At 49.5% G+C, this 21,517-nt stretch overlaps 1 protein-coding gene across 2 annotated transcripts in view; it reads right to left on the reverse strand.

Annotated features, from left to right (window-relative positions):
- Window positions 1–12,402: 12,402 nt before the first annotated feature.
- Window positions 12,403–21,517, reverse strand: part of klhl13 (kelch-like family member 13) — a 40,962-nt gene continuing 31,847 nt past the window's right edge. For both annotated transcript variants that reach the window (XM_086177417.1, XM_086177416.1), the window contains 2 exons: window positions 19,128–19,241; window positions 12,403–13,026 (listed from right to left, as the gene is read on the reverse strand). In XM_086177417.1, coding sequence (XP_086033543.1) covers window positions 12,539–13,026; window positions 19,128–19,241 — 602 coding nt within the window. In that variant the 3' untranslated portion in view covers window positions 12,403–12,538. The remainder of the gene's footprint in view (window positions 13,027–19,127; window positions 19,242–21,517) is intronic.

A 21,517-nucleotide genomic window follows, 5' to 3' on the forward strand; every position in this document is an offset into this window, starting at 1 on the left:
ATATTTAATTGAAGTGTATTTCATTTGTGTTTATTCCTTTTTTTTGACTTTTATCCCTAAGTTGGAAGATTATTGTGATCTTGAAATATTACATAAAATTATATTTATTATTTTTCGCCGCTCAAAATAACGTCACACTCGTGGAAGCCGGTAAAGTCTTGATTTGCAGATGCTGTGCGCTGAAGTTCAGGAGCAGAAGTCCCATAAATCAAGTAATATTTATGAAGATATTTTGCAAATATTCATTTTTTATTGTTTACTGACACAGTGATTTTTTTTCCCAATTTATTTTTAACATTCAGGTCAAGGCTCCGAAAGCCCAAAGCTCAAAATGAGTTCATTACATAAATAAAATTTAATTTTTTTCCATAATACTTTGTGAATTTCAGAAGCAACACACGACACACTTGTTTATACAAAGTGTGAAGGTAATAAAAAGCAATATATACAGTGGTACCTTTATTTTAGACGTCAAAAAGTAATTGCGGCTCCCAGTGTTTTCTTTTCCGAGGTCCAGATGGTTCTTTGGGTGTTTCGGGTCGCCGACCCCTGACCCGGATGATCTGATTCCAGCGGAACGATCGGCACGGCGTGACTCGCAGTCGCTTATTGAATGCTAAACGTTGAATCGATTAAAGCGCGCTCATCAACCTTGATGTGCGGCCATGTTTCTACCGTCCAAAAACATGTCGGAGGTTCATTGGAAACCCCGGTCTTTTCCAATCCCCGCCCGGGACGGACTCCAACCCCATCGCGGCCCAGAAACCCAGGAGAAGCGGCACAGATGACGAGCCGACCGATGAAGGCACGACTATTCAAAGGGTGACGGACAATCGCAGCTTGCGGACGACGGTTCGAGGCGACGAGGGTGTGTTTGGAGGAGAGGCTTCACCAGAGGTCCCGCCCGAGCTTGTCTCCTGCAGGAATCTTCTTGTTTTCCGGCATGAAAATATTTGTAATAAATGATTAGGGTCAATGGCTTCGTGAGGAATGCGTTGCTTTTTTAATTCGCTGACAGGAATGCTAATAGAATCAGCTCGGCTGTTTTCGACAGAGATGTTTCCTTTTGAACACTCCTGGAATCTCATGGATGCCAGGTTGGCACACCGGTGAGCCATGGGAGCATGAACAAGGTGGAGCGAGATAACACACACACACACACACACACACACACACACCCATCCTCCTCCGAGCTTCTGCTTGACTTCCCGTGCTACAGCACTGGAAAACAGTAAATAAAAGCTGGCGAGATGTTTCTACCAGATCTCCCGATGCTTTGTGATGAAGAACGTCTGATTCCAGTGGCTCCTCACCGACGGCTTACGCATCTGAACTACTTCCTGTTAGCATAGCATAGCATAGCATGCACCAGTACGTGCAGGCTTTTAGATGACCATCTTGGCAGCGCTCCCGGAGACATCATTCCAAACATGGCCTGCTCAGCGTCAGGTTCTGTTTGCAGTTTGCGATCGGGACCATTACCGAGGCCGGCGCGCTCCGTTGCTTTGGACGATTAGTCACCATTCTGGAGGTCGAAGAAACGGACAACATCTGGCGCGGATGAAATGCACATCTAATGGACGTTTGGCGCGTTCCTTTGGGATGGTAACAGATGGCTGGGTTTTTCGAAACATCCAAAATGTGTCCGTTTCCTTCGCATCCCGTGGAAAAATGGCCAAAGAAGGCGCAAGTCACCTGCGATCACGCCTGCGGACTCGCACATCGCTGATGACCCGCTCATCGGTGATGTTGCATCACGTCTTCTCACAACCATCATTCATGACGTAAACGAAACTGGAAAATACCGAGTCAGGAGAGGGGGTGGCCGGAGAGCCTGCGCTCAATGCCCAATGAGGTGGTTCGGGCGTCTGGTCAGGACAACACCCGGGTGAGGTGTCCGGGGCAGGTCCCGGCGCGAGGAGGTCCTCTGGGAAGACCTGGGACTCTTTGCTGGTCCGGTAATGACTCGGGGACCGGATCGAGTGGCCAGGGAGGGGGAGATCCGGGCCTCTGAGGCCACGAAAGATGGACGGATGGGGGCGATGGAGTGGTCCTTACAGCATTCGGGACGCCATCCTTCCCTATGAAGCATCTCGTCAGCTTTGAACATGTCAAGGAAAGGCAATGCTGGACGGATCCAGAAAGAAGAACCAGGTTGACTTGTATCAGACGAATAAATGTTTACTTCAAGAGGATCCAACGCGCCATATATCCTTTATCTCCATATATATCCTTTATCCATACTGGAGCCGGGGGGGGCGGAGCCTATCCCAGCTGCCATCCATCAAGAGGCGGGATGCACTTTGGACCAGTCGCCTTAGAGACATACAACTATTGCCCCTCTCATTCAAACATCATACAAGGACACGCGAGCATCCATTCCTCACGTAGAAGCATACAACTCCGGTGTCTCCGGTGAACTTCTTGCATGTGTTTGGACTGTGGGAGGAACCCAACGCAGACACAGGAAGAACATGGAGACTCAACAAAGGAAGAGGTCGAACCAGTGACCTTCTGGCCTTTGTGCCACCGAATAAACTTATTTGTCATTTCTGAGCAACTGGGAGGACACTGCACTCCGATGATCTGTGCGAGCGGTATGCCTGTGAACCAAAAAATAGTCACCTCCTCCAGGAAGATTTCGCACCCTGTCTTGTCATGCAGATGGGAAGGACCGGGGACGGGTTACAACACAAATGAGATTCCTGTTTCACAACACGACCACAAGACCAAAAGATGACTGGCCGACCAGATCCAGTCAGATTTCTCTTGGATTTTAAGTCACATGGACACCAGTAAGACCCGTCTCAGATTTCGGGTCATGCTGGACAGGAATCCCGAATCTAGTCGTGTCGGACGTCGGTCGATCGGTTCAGATTTTGAATGCCGTTGGACACAGATTTCGAGTCATGATAGAAACGAGTCGGACTCGTCTCAGATTTTAGACTCGAGTTCGCTTGGATTTCGAGTCACGTTGGACTTGAGTCGCTCAGATTCCTCTCAGATTTTGCGTCACATTGGATGCAGATCATGTTGGTCATGAATCGGATTCTTTTCCGATTTAAACTCATGTCAGACGCGAGCCGGGTTCTTAGATTTCGAGTCATGCAGGACACCGGTCGGTCTTCTCAGATGCTGAATGGCGTTGGACACGAGTCAAACCTTTCAGATTTCAAGTCATGTTGAAAACAAGTCCGATTTCCTCTCGGATTTCCAGTCACTCAGAACAGGAATCAGATTCTTCTCTGTTTTCAAATCATGAATAGAATTCTTTTTAGATTTTGATTCGTGACTCGAGTCAGAATCTCAGATTTCGAGTCACGTGGTCACAAATCGGATTCTTCTCAGATTGAATCATGTTGGACACTCGTCAAATTCTTCTCAGATTTCGAGTCACGCCGGACCCGAGTCGGATTCCTCTCGGAATCGGACTTTCACTTCACTTCAACTCTGAATTGACGGACGGCGTCCAACGCGACGTCGGCTTTTGACCATAAATGACTCGCTTGGACTCGAGCCCTGAAGACTCGAGAAGCACCAGAAACGTTGTGAGATGAGTTTGCAATGCGGCTGAGGAAAAGCGCGGAGCAACACAATATTTGTATAAAAACAAAACACTCCTGGATTTGTTTATCTTGCGAAAGAGACCGACGTTCTGGAAGAGCTTTCCGAGGGTCGACTCGAGAAGACCAGAAGAACAGAAGACCAGAAGGTCCGGCGGCGCCGCTGGAAACGCAACTCCTGCAGAAACTCCAGCTCTCCGCCAGGCCTCGTCAACAACTTTCAGGACGCTGAAGGTTCAAAGCGGCGGCGGCGGCGGCGGCGATGAGGTCAGCAGACAGGATGTTTGACAGCGGCGGCTCGTCTCCATCTTCTCCACCTTCTCCACCTTCTCCATCACCACGTCACAGTGAATCACACATCCTGTAACGCCGTGACTCACGGCGCCGCCGAAGCTCCGGTGATTCAGCTGGACTTCACAAGAGGGTGCGATGGTCTACCTGCCTCTGTGCGTGTGTGTGTGTGTGTGTGTGTGTGTGTGTGTGACGGATGCCCGGCAGCCTTATCTCCTCCCATCATCTCATCCACTGCTGAGGAGACAAGATGTTTCATGCCTTGCGGCCTGTTGCCCCCTGCTGGACGTGTCCAGCAGAGAAGAGCTGAGATGATCTCATCACATCACATGAGAGGATTGGAATCGTCACCTCGCGGTGAGAAGGTCCAGGGTCAGGATCCAGCTTCTGGTGAGGTCTGAATGTTCTCCTCAGGTTCTCCGCCCTCATCCTCGGGAAGAAAATCAAATAAGTTGAAGGCTCTAAATGATCTGCTCCCTCCAGCAGGTCACAACCGATCATCTGCGCCCGTCAAACCCTTTCCTGCATCCACAGACCTCCTCTCTGGTTCCTCAAGACCTCCAACCTCAGATCTTCACCTCTAGAACATCTACCATGTGTTGTCCCTCTGAAGGACCCCTGATCCTCTCCATCCTCCTCACTCTCCAAGAGGAACGTCCACATCTTCTCTGAACGACGGTGACGGTGCATGTGTGCACACGTGTGTGTGTGCGCATGTGTGTGTGTGTGTGTATCTGTGTGTGCACGCAAGGGGGAAGAGCATCAAAGTAGGTCAGGTCTTCAGCTCATTGTGAGAAGAACCTCCTCCAGCGCTGGTCCACACACACACACAAATACACACACACACACACACACACACACACACATATACACGTGTGTTCTATTCAAAACATTGAAAAGACATTTCAATTATTCATTTTCTCCAGCCAGCCTGAGCGCACACACACACACACACACGCACACACACACTTTCTTGTGCCCTTTCAATAAAGATGTGTGTAAGAAGACTTTATGAATTTGAGGTATGTCTGAATACACACTCGTCACCCAAGTGAAACTGCAGGAGGTCAAAGGTGATCAAATCTAAAGCGTCGTCGTCTCTAAAAGCCTCCTGAGATCCAGCGCTGCCCCAACACACACACACACACACACACACACACACACACACACACACACACACACACACACACACACACACACCGTGGATGAAGTGGTGAATAATTCCTCGTGCTTTTCCGAAGAATATCATTTTTTTTTGTTTTGTTTTGCATTTCAATGTTTTTCAACGACCCCCACAGACGACGATGTGACGTCGATCATCTCGTCCTTATTTTCCACAATTCCCTGTTTTTTTTTTTTCTGTATTTCTTATGTATTTGAAAGCCATATATTTCCCGTCTTCTTTATTTCCTGCAGATGCTACGAATGCATCCAATAAAATATGTGTGAGGGTCAGATTAGTCACGCTGGATTTCATTTCTTGTGTTTAAAATGCTCTTTGGGGCCTGGGGTCTGATGTGCGCTTGATCTGTGCATGGCCTGATAAGGCTTCTTTTATGTGTGCATGTGTGTGTGTGTGTGTGTGTGTGTGTGTGAGATAACATTCAAACCCGCTCCAGGGTCAATGAGAACTCATCTTTTTTGGGGGGTGTTGTTCTCATAACGGCCACCAGAGGGCGCTGTTGCAAAAGGCGAGCTAAAGAAGGCAGAAGAAGAGATGAAGCCACGTTAATGAAGTGGAAGTGGAAAATGAGTGGTTCCGCCGGGGACCCGACCGATCTGCAAGGTGAGGTCCAATCATCTCGCCACGTGCACGTTGCAAGCTCCAGGAAGCGGTTCGCTCATTCAATCGTTCCTGTGTGTGTGTGTGTGTGTGATGCTCAGGTTCCTGTCCGCGGCCTCCCTCGGCGCCCCGGGGCCGCAGCTTTCGCCGGACATTATTTCCTTGCGAAATGAGCTTGCGTAACCATGGCAACCTGGCATCTTTTGTAAAAACTGAGCTCATCCCGGAGTGGCGGGTTATTAGTCACCTCGCCGTCGGCCCTGTCTCACACACACACACACACATATATATATATATATATGGCCTCACAGGTCAGAAGTCACAGCGTTCTTTCCCGCGGAGGTCACGGCAGGCGGGTGATTGACAGCCGAATAGTCGCACGAACGAGGGAAACATTTGTACGAGGCGATGAAGCGAGATGTCAAATTACAGCGGCGTTCGGGGGGAAACCCGGCGGAATCATAAAAGGTAATAAAAGCGGGAGGTCGGACCTCGCAGGCCGGGGCCGATCTGATCTTTTGCCGCCCCGTGTTCTCGCTTCATTTCGTTACATTCGGCGGCGCGGGGCCCCGTGGCAGCGCCGGAGATTTACGGCCCGTAAAAAAAAAAAAAAAAAAGAAAAAAAAGAAAAGAAAAAGCCGACGAGGGAGGAAATGATGACATTGTTTTGAGTTCTGCGAGAGACGAGCGGCAGACAGCGGAGGAAGAAGGACCGGTGTTTCTGCGGCTTATCTGCGCCTGCAGCCGCGGCGAGTCCGCGACAGGGGCATTTCATCACCGCCGGGGGAAATCCACCATTCGCTATTTGCCCTATTTAGTGAGCGAGCCGCGCGACAGCTTGAAAACGGCAAACATTAATATGAATAGAGACATAAATCTTGCACGGCGAGTCAATCAAAACTCTTAAAATCCATAATTAAATGTCCCAGCGAGACTTCTGTGGCGGTTGACGGCTTCTGCCCCGTGACTTCGGGGGAAAAAGGGGTGAATTTGGAGGATCTGGGACACCGAGGTCACACGAGACGGGGGAAAATACACCCGCTTTGTTTTCCCGCCCGATAAAAAGGGAATTTTTGGCCGGTTTTCATTCATTCTCGAGGCGGCTCATGCCGCGTTCGGGCGGGCTGGATTGGACGCCGCCGCCGCCGCCGCCCTGGACCCGACCATCGCGCCACACACACAGCGGCAAACAACCATCGGAGCTCTCTCCCGCTTCCATCGCACTCAAATATTAAAAACGGCCAAAAAGATCCTCGGGGATCAGTCCCACATCTTACGCCCGGCCTTGGAGTGGCTCCTCTCTGGCTCCCGCCTGCAAAACCCAGAGGAGAAGATCAACCTTTGTCCCCGGAGCCGTCCGACCCCTCACCGCCTTACCAGCGACATATTTATTCCATAAATGCAGAGCGAGCTTACTCACAACATGCGCCGTTCTGTCTGGTAATATTGATGCATGTGTACAGGACTGTCTCAGAAAATGAGAATATTGTGATAAAGTTCTTTATCTTCTGTAATGCAATTACTAAAACCAAAATGTCATACATTCTGGATTCATTACAAATCCACTGAAATATTGGAAGCCTTTTATTGTTTCAATATTGCTGATTATGGCTTACATTTTAAGAAAACTCAAAAACCCTATCACAAAATATTAGAATATCATGAAAAAGTAATTTTTGTTTATTCAATTGCATTACAGAAGATAAAGAACTTTATCACAATATTCGACTTTTCTGAGTCCTACATATATATATATATATATATATACACACACACATTTTTTGTCATTTTCATTTATATTTTAATTTTTTTTAATTTTATATATATATATATATATATATATTTTTTTTTTTGATATATATATAATTTTTTTTTTTTTTAATTATTATTTTATTTTATTTTTTTGATGTTCACAGTTTGCTGCTGCCCCATTTGCCCCCAGTTGCCCCTCAGGCACAAACAATTTTGTGATTTTCTGATTCACCCTCTCATTGACAGGTCATAAGATGATACTTTGTGATCCCCACTGGGGGAAATTCAAGAGTGTACAGACCTAAATAAAGAGAGAGACAAATAATTCACCCTCTCAGTCACGTTATATACAACTATTCACCCTGTCATTCGTAGGACATACAAGCAATTTATCCTCGTGCACAAATCACAGAACGACATTCACTCTTTCATTAACACGTCATATCGAGACAATCAATTCACCCTCTCACAAACCATTCACCGTCAATCACAGGCTATAGAAACATTGAACTCATTCATTCTCGCGTTCACAAATCATCCAGATTTATACAAAAATTCACCCTGTCATTCACATTTCCAGTGAATTATTGAAACTGATGATTCATTTCTAATCCCCTGAGGACAGAATGGCTCAAATGCAACCAAGGATTTAATACAATAACCTTGAGTGTGTAATCCAGTTGTACCGTGTCACACACACACACACACACACACACACACAATGCTCTGTCAGGAAAGCACTGGGAACCTTCAGGGTGTGTGTGTGTGTGTGTCTGGTCCTGACATCCCAAGGCCGCAAACTGACAGAAAAAAGGATTCATCTGCGGAAATTAAACAGGTTTTTCATTTGTGCGACTCGTGGAGATGAACGTCTGTGAGGCGGCGAGTAAGAACCCGCAGGGCGGCAGAACCACGGACGTCTTTTGGGTTTGGCTCCGGTGGAGAACACCTCGGCTCGCCTTCTCCGAGGAGGAGACGCTCGCCGAGTTCCTTCCCTCCGTCCTGGAGGAGGAGGAAGTGCAGCCGATCTGGAAACGCGAAGCTGAACGCCGGCCTGATCTTTCCGAACCGACACCGGCATCTCCTGGTGGACGCAGGTCTGGGAGACGGCGAACCTTCGTACGTGGTCCCAAGACGATGAATGAATGAATGCTTTATTTCACGCCGTCATTCTCCTGTGACGTCGACGCCATTACCATTTCCCAAGGTCGCACGAAAAAAAACCAAACAAAAGCAGAGTCTATCGATGTTCCCACGCGGTATTTTCTCGCCTCTCCCTCGGATTACATCACAAAACAGTGCGTTTAGCCGACAAATGAAGGACAGTTTATCGTATTTTCCCCCGTTTTCTGTAAAAGATGCTTTTTTTTTTTTTTTTTTTTCATTTTGATGGACCGGTGTCGATGTCAGCGGCGCGGCGGCGGAACAATCCAGATGGACGAGTAAATATCATTTCTTTTCATTTTGGGACAAACTGTCCCTTGGCTAGGACTTGGCAGCCGTGACGCGGCGTGTCCTTCTTTGTTCCCTTTTTTTTTTTAAAAAGCAAAAAAAAAAAAAAAAGCAAAGAAGCAGCTCTGCACACGTGAGGATTTGAGCGAGCTGCGGCGAGAGCTCAAATCTCGGGCCCGATCGTTGGCCAGATGTTGCGCAAAAACAAATCCCAATCACCCCTCCCGCCTCCGCCATGATAAAAAAAAAAAAACAAAATAAAAAAAAAAAAAAAACACTAAATCCAGGGCAGGGAACAAGTGGCGGATGAATCAGGGTCGGATTATTCGGGACGATCACTGGGGGGGCCGGAGCCTGGGAGGGAGGGGGGAAAAAAAAAAAGAAATTGACCTTCAGAGAATGTTGTAGCGAGTCACGAACGTTAATTCTTGTTTCCGGTGTGATTTTGGGGGGTCGCCGGGGACGACGTGGGTGCGGTGTATCGGAATGGAGCAGCTATATTGCAGGCTAGCGTGGTGGACGACGGCGTTTTACCGCCGCCCGGGTGTTTCCCTGACTGAAACGCAACAATATTCATGGAGGAGACGAGCGCGGGGAGGACGGCGGGGAACCTTGTGGGGTTTAATAATGGCGGGGAAATGAATAAATACAACATGGGGATAGCCTGGACGCCCGCCAGCCGCTGGGATCAATAGCCATTAACACCATCACGCCTGCGGTCAGAAGACGACGGCGAGGTCGGGAGGAGGAGGAAGGAGAGGAAGAGGGGCGGGACGGCGCTTTGGTTACAGTAAAAGCGTCCCTCTTCTGATTGACAACGCCGGCGTGCGGCGTATGTAAACATCCAGCGGCCCGCCGGGAAACTGGGTCAATTTCTGGCTGGGATGAGATGAGACGAGGGAGGGAGGGAGGGAGGGAGGCGTCTAGAAACACACCGCAAAAGCACCCTGTGTTCATGTGCCAAAAGTCAGCTTGTAATCCACACACACACACACACACACACACCTTATCAGCCCGATGAGTGAGGTGAACATGCCACCGGTGTTGATAGAATCCCCGGGGAAGCGCAGGTAGTAAAGCGGAGGGGAGGAGGAGCAGCCGGCGCTCGTAATTTCTTGCTCCAGTTGCTTTTACTTTAACGCAGAGGACAGGCTGTTCATTTAGAGGCCGAGCCTTCGGTCCTGAACACACACACACACACACACACACACACACACACACACACACATCGAGCTCGGCATCATGTGATATCAACTGCAGGAAAACAATGCAACGATGTGGCCGGAAACACACACACACACACACACCAGATTTAGGACATCATGTGCTGCATCCCTTTTTTTTTTTGTCACATTGAATTAGTGCACTCTGGTCCAGACGTGTCTAAATAGATTTTTTTTTGTTTTTTGCAAAGTGTACGAGGCATCGGCGGCCGAAACTAAAAGGTCTAAATTCTATAATCGGGGGCGGGAGGCGGATGGAAGCGTGACCTTGCCGGATGACGGAACAGACGAGCCAAAGAGGAAAAAAACCGTCGCCTCCGTTTCCGTCCGTCCGCTGGCCTCCGATCCACGCGGTTGCGGGATTTTAGAATTTTGTAACGACGGCCGGCCGACAGCCACGTGCGGGAAAAGTCGTCTGTCGCGAAGATGCGACCGCTCGGGACGAATCCCAAAAGCAGCTCCCGGTTAATACTTCAACCACGATCCTCTACTTGACGTCTGACAACTGTCATCGCCATGGCAACAGACCTCCCTTTCCATCCTCGCCATATCCGATGAGGACGAGGGACGGGGTCAAGCAGGACGCTTTGCCCGAGAGATATTCTGCTTGGCTTTAATTACAGGAATTAGGAATACTTTGTTAACCCCAGGGGTAAATGGATGTTCTCAGTTGCTGAGAAATGGGGAAAAAAATGGAAATAAATGACTATGAATTATGGATTTTTTTATCAATTTCTTTCAGCAGCTGTTAGTTTTTTTAAAAGCAGGTTTAGCATCGATGCGCTTTTGAATCCCAACTTTCGGACCGTTCGCTCGACATAAACACCCGTCGCGTGGAATTAGAATTCTACGCCAACACAAATGCAGAAAAGCGCCTTTCTTTCTTTTTTTTTTTTTTTATTAACACTTCGCTGACAACCGGAATAATAATCTCGACGTCTCGGGAGTCTCTGCGAACTCCTCCGTGCCGTCAGCTGACGAGGGCCAGAGAATTGTCCACGTTGGATTTATTTCCAGCGTAACAGCCTGGGAAAGAGGACAATAAATTCCTACCCTTTTCGCCTTCATTCTTCACGCATGCCTCGGCCAGCAGCTGTGCACGGCACCGGCTCCGCTCCGCGGCATTCCCGTGAAAGGATTACAAACTCCCCGTTCTAGTTTACTTTTTGTTTTTTTTTGTTTTTCCCCTCAGAGGGGAGACAAACGCAAAGCCTCCAATCAAAACGCACTCCACAAAAAGCCGCGGCGCAAAATAAAGCCGCGTGTCCTGAAAGCAAGGGTTTCTTTTCAAGCGCGCGGAAAGAACATCGGCACCTGAGCCCTTTGGGCGAAACGACGCGGAATTATGAAGGCTATTCACATCGAAGGGCGCGTCCTCGCCACGATAAACACAACAAGTAGCATTAGAAGCGATTCGGAACCGGAGGCACCGGCGCGGCGCCTCCATCATTAATGTGCCGTAATGAGAATATAACGAGGATCCGAGGCCTCGGACCAAACTCACCTGGTGATTAGGGGGGGAAACAGCGGGGACCCGGCGCCTCGGACACCATATGCTGCCGACTCGGCTTTTAATGGGCTGCGAGCAGGTGGGCAGACCGCGGGCAGACCGCTCCCGTCTGTCGCGGCGGCGCTGGCGGCGGGGGCTTCCAGGTGACACCGAGATGTTCTCGGACACTCCCGCGCCACCCGGGAAGATGTATTCCTTCTGCGGATTTAAATTTTTTAAAAAAAGCCGTCTGATCATGCAGCCAGAGAGAGGAAACGTGCGCAGGACTAGCTGTCGCTAAGCTAATTCCTTGCTAGGTAATTTCAGCTTTTCCTTAAAACGGCCGCACACCTCTTACCTGCCTCCTGCCGCCACCAGTAATCCACACAACGTAGAGTTACTTTCAAAATCGTCTTTTATTAAATTTAGAAAACACCATTTTGTTAACAGTTTCATAGCAATAGCAGGAAAGAAGTGAAACTGTAAGAGATGTTGGTGGGGCCTGGGCCAACCCCTGAGTTAAAAACCAGCTGTAGTTTTAGAGCTCGTCCGTCCCTACGCCTCTAACGCTCCGGGGTCGCCCGGGTCTGACCCGGCGTGGACGAGAGTCGGCGTCTCGCGGCGACGAGCCTGGAGACATAAGAAAACTCTGGACATCAGGTAGAAAAGTTGATTTGCAAAGTCACTTTTCAAGTCAAGGTATTTCCTGCTAAAATATACCGAGTACGCAACATAAACGTGTAATTAGGTTGCCAAACCGTGTCGGTACGTAGGTTTATCACTAGGGGGGGGGGGGGGTTTCTGCACAGCTCGGGCGGGGGGGGGGGGCGGGAGGGGGGGGGGCGGCGGCGGAACCGGGGTCACGGTACAGATTTAGTCCAAAAGGAGGAAGTGCAAACAATGTCTATAAGGTGTTTGTCGAGGGGGTTCGGGTGGGCGAGGGGTTGTGGGTGAACGAGCGAAACGTGGCCCACCCGGTTGCTCATCAAGGTGCCGAAAGCGGGGATTCTCTGGAGGGCGACCCCGAAATGTCCTCGGGGGGGAAAACTGTGAGCGTGCAGGCCCGGATCCCGCCCAGCGACTCGGGCAGATCGAAAACTTTGTGCCACTCGTCTTTCTCCGGGTCGTACTTCTGTACTATTTCCACCATGCAGCGATTGTTCCACGAGTACCCGCCCACCACGTAGATCTTGTTCTCGAACACGGCCACGCCCACGTCGCTCTGGCCGCGCAACATGGCGGCGATGGGCGTCCACAAGTCCAGGGCGGGGGAGTAGTACTCGCAGCTGAGCACGTCGTCGTAGTCGCTCGTCCCCCGGAAGTGATTCCCGCCGATCACGTAGAGGCGGTCGCCCACCGTGCACATGCAGTGCAGGCCGCGCACGGTGGTCATGGGCGCCTTCTGAGTCCATTTGTCCGCATCCGGGTCAAAGCACATCAGCTCCTTCTGAAAAGTGTCATGAGTGATTCCCCCTGCGGCGACGAGAGGGAAAGCAGAATGAGCCTCGACCGAGATCGTCCGTGGGAGGAAGGCACTTTTGCAGAATTCACAATCAGACCAATCACTGACTCATTTGCCCTTTTCAGAGTACATTTCCGTCAATCTAGGCCTGCGGTTGCCAATCTGAAGGCCCCCCCCCACCCCCACCCCGCCCGGCCGAGGAGACAGCGAGGTTGCCGGCTGTCAAATCGACATTTCTGTGCCGATAAAAAGTCCCGGTGAGTTTATATGCAACAAAGAGCAACGCTGTATTGAAGGTGCGACGGCGCTGCGTCCTCACAACAATGTTTACAATCACTCATTGGTTTTATAAATAATTTCCTATTATTCCAGTCTCTCTTGTACTGTTGCTTTTTACCGCCTGTAAAACACTTTAAACACCGACACGTTAAAACACTTATGGGACATTTTAATTGTGCAAAAACCCAAATAAAATAGCGTCCGTCGAGAAGAAACGGGCCGGATCCCATTTAATCCCCCCGGAGGGAAATTCCCCCGTTGCCGCGGCAACAACTCACAATGAAATAGACACGTTGTCAACTCGAAGATAGCATTCAGCCAGTCACAGCGACGCCGGCGAAGCTGCGGACAACCTGGGGATCAACGTCTAAATATGATGATTTATTAGATATATTAGATATATTATTAGATATAAATATGTACATGTGTGCGTCTTTAAGCTAAACAGTAACGACTTGCTATAGCAGTTCAGCTTTCTTAAACCTTCTGAAGGCAGGAGATAAGAATCACTTTTGAGCCTCATAACCTCACCCTGAAAATGATGGCACTGTTGTTTTTTTATGGCGTGTGTGTGTGTGTGTGTGTGTGTGTGTGTGTGTGTGTGTAGGAGGGCCCTGATTAAAAAAAAAAAAAAAAAAAAAAAAAAACCTGGACCCGAGCTATGATGTCAGCCATGTGGAGCAAACGAGACGGGAACGTAGCTTTGATATTACAGAGGGAGGGCGAGTGTGTTCTTACGCTCTCGCGGGACCTTGATCCCCCCCCCCAAATTTCCCGACAGCCTCAGGTAAACACTGATTCGACAAAAGCGGGGCGACATCAATATTCACGCAGACGAGCGCCGACAACAAAGGGGAACATTACCGAGGGTTCGCGCGGAAACGCACAAACAGACTGTGGAAAGCCGAGACGCGCGAAGCCGAGGGAAAGCGGGGAGGGAAGGGAAGGGAAGGAAAAAAAAAAAAACAAAAAAAAAACAGGACATGTCTACAGGGAAGGCTTAAAATAAAGAGGAACACAATCCCAGCATGCATTTGGGTGCGAGCCAGCGCGGCCCTCCCCGCCCCGCCCCCCCAGGCGGGGTGACTGCGAGCGAAAGTAGTGAAGCTCTGCAGCGCTCGCTCGGCGCAGAAACAATCCCTCTCCCGCCGTCTGTTCGCCCGGCGTGACTCAGATCTCCGCCGCCGCCGTACCTTCTGAGCCGCTCAAACCGGCGGCCAACCGGTCCGGGGGGGGCGACCCCGCTAATAAAACCCGGACGGGAGTTAATGGAGGTTCCTTCCGAACCCTTTCCAGAGGCCCGACTGCTATTTGATTAAGATCAAGAGCTTTGGCTTTCTCCTGACGCCGTCTGATCAGCGTCCCTCCACGTCGAATCAGTGGCGTCAGACGGACGCTAAGAGCGCGAACGCGGCTTCTGTCGGAGCGGTTAGAAAGCTTTCGCCCTCCCGTGGAGATCAGAACGGGCCGGTCCGAGCCGGAGCCGCTCCACCGGGACCCGGAAAGAGGACGAAGAGGGGACACGGGGCCGGACTGAAAATACCCGACGCTAGCCCCCTTTGGCGCTGAATGAACCTCTCGCGGTTCGGAAAGCCTTTTCAGGTACTGGTCCTCGTCTCGGAGCATCGGGACGGCGGAGGGAACCAGGGAACGTCTTGGGACCGTTTTAGCTCGGGGTGTTTTTACGGTTTCGTACGGCGGAGGTTTTCAGCGGAGCTCCCGAGCAGCGACCGTTGCCGGACACTTCTTGTGGACGGCGGAGCGCCGTTTCTTTTATAAAAAACAAAGAAAAACGATTGCTATCACCGGTCAGATGTTTTCTGGAGTCGAAATGGAGCGGCCAAGACGTCCGAGCTCTTCGGACCCGCCGCGCCTCAGAGCGGTTTCCAGGGCTCGCGGGGGAACGTCTACATTTTGGGCGATAACAAGTGTGGCGTTAGCTTGTGGCTAACGGGGCTCTTCATAGAGCGGGAGAAGATAAAAACGCTCCAAGCCATCTGATTGTCCATGGTTATTATTCCATAATACGAGATAAGAGTCAGATGCAGAACGTGAATGAATCGATAGGATTTAACCGCACCGCACGACGACGGCCGTTTCATTCCACCTCTCTCATTTATCCAGCAATTTCTTATATTTATCGGCAAGATTCTATCTAAGATATAAACCCCGACTATAAAAATAATGGTCATGATGAAACAATAAGGAAAACTTAATGTCACCGTGATTTGACACTAATTGTGCCTGCTCTCTTGCAGCTGCACCTTGAAAAAATATAAAGCGGTAATCAACTTATTCCAAAGTGTGAAATGTGTCGAGGAAAAAAGAAAAAAAAAACAAAAAACAAAGTTTTGCCGCCTTGCGGGCTTTTATCTGCACATTGCATACATTTCTGTTAATGGACCTCATGGGCACTGATGTCCTCCAGTGAAGATTATCTAAATAAAAGAAGAATGTAAAAATGGCCCAATTAGAAGAGTAAATCCCTGGAGGATGTATATTGCCCAGGAATTAACCGATCTACAGTTAATATGGATTTTTTTTTTTTTTTTCCCTCCACAAGACCAGAAGCACAGCTTTCAACACTCGTCATCGCCGGGAGCTCCTGAAAGACTGAAAACAAATTCAATTCGCCGCCGTCATTCCTTGACTTTTCAGCCCGAGCGGCGTTCGGCGTTTCCCATTTACGGTTTGCCAATCGACGTCTTCGGGCGAACCGAACCAGACGCCACGCCGGGACGACAAAGACGGCGCTTCCAAAAAGAAGCCGGGATGACATTTGCGGGCATCGGAGGCGTCTCCTCCTCCGGCGCGTTCCTGCAAACATTTAACCGTACTGGGACGCTGTTCAAACTCGATACGGCACGGTAAACCGCTGAAAAATTGATTCGAGCGCAGGACCGCAGGATCTTCACGCAGATGTTAATCTCCCAGATAAGGCCGCGGTCCAGAGGCGGCGCGGCTCTCCCTGCTCCGGCGGCGGCGTCGGAGCCCTGCCACATCGCTTGAGCTGTGACGCTCTGCGGGCTGAGTGCATTTGTCAGGTTCATCCAACTGACAGAATGGCTTCAGACAGCGCGGCGGCGCGGCCGGGGAACGACCTGATCCGCTGTGACAGACGGACACAGAACTGCACTTCGGCGCGGGTCACCTTGCGCAGCAAGATTGTAATCCCCGGAGACCGGCGGCGCCGCGGGACCCGGACACAACAAAATTCCCCTAATTGGTCTTTTACCTTCCCTCTTCAAATTCAAAGCGCGAGGCTCCACGTACGACTTTTCCAGCGGCTCCTCGTTGAGCCGTTACGGAGGGAGGGGGGAAATGTGTTCGTATTATCCCCGCGATCCCGAGCATCCGAGCTTCTAATAGGCCGAGCGTGGAAGGAAACCCCCTCATCCGTCCCACCGAGTGACAGGGCCGCCGCGCCGCATCCCGTCGCTTTTTTAGTTTAGGCGTCGCGTTTTTGCCGGCGACGACCGCGGCCGCTGACCCGAAACGGAATCCATCGCCGGCACGGAAAGCCCTGCGAAAATAGGAATCCATTAGAATATGATGAGGGCGAGCGATAGATTGTAAGCGGCGCGGAGTACAGCCCCGGGCAAACATGACGGAGGAGCAGCTGGCTACCAGCAGATTAGCACATCCTGTGTCTACTCGCTTATTCATCACCTCAGTTTACTTATTTGGAGGAGGGGGGGGAGGGGGGGGGGGGGGATGGTGGAAATGAAAGTTTCATCCCAAGCCCCGCTATAATATCGGGCTTGCCAAATATGCAGTTGTTCTGGTGCTTGCCAAGAGCAACATTAATTAATTAAGACGTATGAGAGAGGGTTTGCTTTGTGCTTATATAAACAGTGATAGCGGTTATGTACGCTTTTTTTTTTCCCCCTCCTTTTACTTCATAGACCATTTCCAGCGAGTCAGTGCTTGTTAATCTGAAATTAATCTACAGAGGCGCCACGCGCTGTTTAGGGTCTTTAGCATGCGCGCGCACAGCGACAGCTCTTGCTGCAGCGTGACAATTAAAAAGTAGGACTAGCACCTCCGGCTCGTATTCCTCTGCCAACGACTCCAGCTGCAGTTTACCTCCATGTTTGTTCAGACACACAGCGCACTCTGCGCCGTCCACATTTTCATCTGACGCTTGGAGTGGCAAGATGGAACTTATTAAGATTCCCGTCAGGAGATAGCGTTGAATAATCGCGATCGTTTTTTTTTTTTTTTTTTGCAGAATTTATTACATCGCATTGAGGACGACCTTGGGACCTTTCGGATGTAAAATGCGAAAGGCAGTTTTGGCGTTTCTTCCGACAAGCACGAGAAAACTTTAGCAACCCGATCACATCATCCTATACAGTCAAATGAATATTTGCAGCGAATGTAAAGAAGCTCCCTATAGCGACACACACACACACACACACACACACACACACACAGAATCGGACAGCGGTCAACACAAATTTAATTATGCAGCAGATTTGCATCTTTGTAGATTTTGCGTATTACGAATCAAATTTGCTGATTGTGTGCGATGGTTATTACGAATGAGACGGGTCAGTGACTGGAGCGGAGATTTGTATGATAAATACTCTTAATACTGGAATCTGTTTATAATCTTTCATTTTTATTTGACAACGGCGTCCCGGCTGTTTCTAGCGGGCGCAGGGGGTTGTGTGTGCCGTCGCTGAACGTTCAGCCGCCAAGTTATTTTTTTTTTCTCCCAGCTGTTAGGTTTTGTTATTTTCAAATACACGTTTGAAGATTTGACTTAAAACCGCTCCACTAGTTACAATTACAAAAAAAAAAAAAATTAATCTGATTTCAGTCAGATTATAGTTAGTAATTTAATCCTCAGACCGAGAATTTACATCGCTTTTGTAATAATACCTTCATTTATCTCTCGTCGGATGAATGGATGACGATAAGCCTTTTTTTTTTTGTTGTGTTTTTTTTGTTTGTTTTTCCACAAACGGGGATAAAGAGGAAAAGAAAAAAAAAAGGAAAAATAACGTCGACAGCCGGAGACTTCGGCGCCATTGTTCCCGCTCATGTGTGCCGCCGAACGATTACGGAAACCCACGGCCCGGGTGGATTAACACAGGCTCTTCAGTGTTACACCTCCTACACGGATTTCAATCCTCTACTTTGCCCCATACTGCCCAGTTTTCCCTTCCATCCATCCAGCCATCCCTCCATCCTTTGTAAAATTGCTCGGGATTAGTCACACTGAGAAACTAGGGCTCATCTCTATAACGCGGGATTTGTTTCCAATCCCATGAAGTGAACAAGTGGCGGGGTGACACCTAAACAGCGGCGGCCAAGGAGGCCCCGCCAAACGCTGAACCCACACGCGCTTTGACTTGGCAACATCAGGCGGCTGAATGCGAGCGCCGGAGCTTATAGGGAAGCCGGATCGAGGAAGACGGCGTCGGTCGGCGCCTGACAAGCGTCTAACATCCGGCTCCGACGTGAACGGCGGGGTTGTTCCGCTCGTATGAATTAAAAGGAGAGGAAAAAAAAAAAGAAGCGCACCTGGCCGAACGCCGACTACAGTTTTCAATTTCGCTGGTTTCCTCCGGTGAGACGCGCTAACCGGTGAGGTAACCCCGGCCTCATTTTATGACACCGAGTGATTAGATGCGATCAATTGTTTGTTCCCGTGAAACACTTTGGAGGGTAAAGATCTAATTGCAAATGATAACACTGTTACGGCCGAGACGTTTAATCTATTTGAAAACTCGATCGCTGCCTTCGCGGCGACGAAATACATTTCTCTTTGCAGCGGATCAATTAAAAGAAAAAAAATAATAAGTACTCGCTCCCGACGACTTACCTGAAATATACATATAACCGCCGTACACGGTCCCGGCGTGGCCGTAATGCGGCTCGTTCATTTTGGCGACGTACGTCCATTCATTTGTCCTTGGGTTGTAGCACTCAACAGTTGCTTTGAGAAAAGGGGACAAAAAAAAAAGAAGAAGATATTAGTAAAAGTAGGTCAAGACACAACTAAGGAGGACAAACAGCAGCAAATGAGGCCTTAGAGGGTCTCAGCGTGGGAGCTGAGACACGGATTTAAATACGGCGTGCACATCCCCGCTACACCGTCAGCGCTGACTGCACAGGAAATGGGGAGATTGTAAGATTGCGACATCCTTTATGAGGGCCCCCGAGGACGGTTTAAAGAAATATATATCTGCGAGAATACGGGATGTCGGGTTCGGGGAAACCGCGCCGACGTGTGATTTTGGTGGCGTGGCGTCTCCTGAGCCGGCGGGGAGGGAGAGGAGCGCCCGTTTCAGCTGGTGTGGTCAAACATTAGCATGAGCGGCGCCGTATTTGAGCGCAGAATCAAGGGCCGCTGATATATTTATCTCAAACTTAATATATTCAGAAAGTCTTTACATCTGCAAAGGACCGGAGAGGATAAAATAAAAAAAAATAAAAAAAGTCCTCTCCGGTCATAAATATATATCAAAACATCAAATATCTTGCTCGTGTCCCCTGTGGCAAATTAAAATCAAGTTTTTTTTAAAGATTATCAGTCAATCGCAAAAAGGGGGAGGGGGGGTCTTTTAATGGATGGAGTTAAATCATTGATGGAAGACGGATGAAAAACGTGTGAAGCGTCCCCGGGTTGGCCGGCGGAGCTCGGCGGGCGGACCGGCGCTCGCTCATCATCCATCATCTAAGAGACCTTGAGCTTCACACATCATCTCGCAGCGGCTCAGTTGAAAGGTCGAACATATTAAAGGGGTGTATCCTCCGCCGGCGTTTGAAAGCGGCCGAGAAAAGGCGGCGGTGGTCCGGCGCAGAGGCCCGACGGGACGGGGAGGCTTTTTCCGCTCGACGTCTGCGATGGGGGAACGTCTCGGTCGACGCGCATATCGGCTTTCTGCCGCAAACCCGACGGCGGTCACGCGGAGGGAAAGTAGAGGAAACGTCGGGCTGTGTGGGTTTGCGAGGAGACATCTCGGTAAGTGGCACTCTGGGTAAAGAGCTGCCCAATTGTTGTGCTTCTGACATGTAGGACGTGGCAGGTGGACTTAATGGCGTCCGCCTCCCCTCCTCTCCCCTCCGCCGCCGTTAATGGACAGCCGGGCTAAAAGTGACACCAAACTATTTACACCAGAACCGTCGGGGTTTTACAGCGTCTGGCGAGGTGTGGGAGGCGACGGGTCTGATAGGAGGCGCAGATACCGAGAGGCTCTCCCGCGCACAGGAGCTTAATCGCCCTTTCACTTAAATGTGTTTAAAAGCCTTTCACGGGCAATTTAGCTCCAGATCTGACCTTCGGAAAATTCGGATAATTTCCCGGTCACGGGCCTTTTGGAACAATCTCTTGTTGATTTTTTTTAGCTTACTGCTTACTCGTTTTCAAAGTGATTGATTTACTTACCGGTAAAAATAAGAGAGTGTGAAGAAAGTAAAAAAAATCTAAACAAAAACATGGATGTCGTGCGAAACGTGGCGAGCAGTACCGCCTCGCCGTCCTCGGGAACAATGGCGCTCGGAGGGCAGGGCGAAACATTCAGAGCACGTCCGAAGAAATTGACAGGCAAATAAACCGGATGTTGCTGATTTACATCCGGAGATTAATTTTCCCGTTTATTTTTGGGACGGTCGCTGATTTACATTCTCGCCGATCATCTTTCTTCCCGATGAGCTGAGTAAGCAACGCTCCTAATTGGCTCGCCCTCGTCACCCGCCGTATTATAATGAAACGCCAGTACAGTGGGGCGGGGGTGTCAAACTCATTCTGGTCCGGGGGGGTCACATACGGCCTAATTTGATGTCAAGGGGGCCGGATCAGAAAAATTATAGCGTAATTACCTGAAAGTAACACTAGGTCCAAGTTTTTCCTTTGTTTTAGTGTAAAGGAGAACAGGTAAAGGATAAAAATCTTTATATGTGATGAACTGTTCCTTTAAGAAATACATGACAAACAACCTGGGATTCATGAAGAAAAGTAAGTGCAGTTTCAATTCTGTCTGCTCACTTCTTCGTGCGTTTTGTTGTATTTTTGTATTAAACTTGCTGCATCCACACCAAGCATACAGGTTTCGTGGTCATTTTTCCTGGCAAACCCTACACTCCGAGTCCACGTTTCTCTTATTTGACAACCACATCTTTCTGACGAGGGTGTCGGTTCCGACGGAAAAGCAGGTCCGTTTCTAACAGCACGGGAAAGTTCGTGCTCGTGCTTCACGGCTAGATTGCCGG

Source organism: Fistularia commersonii, chromosome 29 (genome assembly GCF_037954325.1).
Source record: "Fistularia commersonii isolate RoL2024-O1a breed Wild chromosome 29, RoL_Fcom_v1.0, whole genome shotgun sequence".
In the NCBI taxonomy this organism is placed as follows: domain Eukaryota; kingdom Metazoa; phylum Chordata; class Actinopteri; order Syngnathiformes; family Fistulariidae; genus Fistularia; species Fistularia commersonii.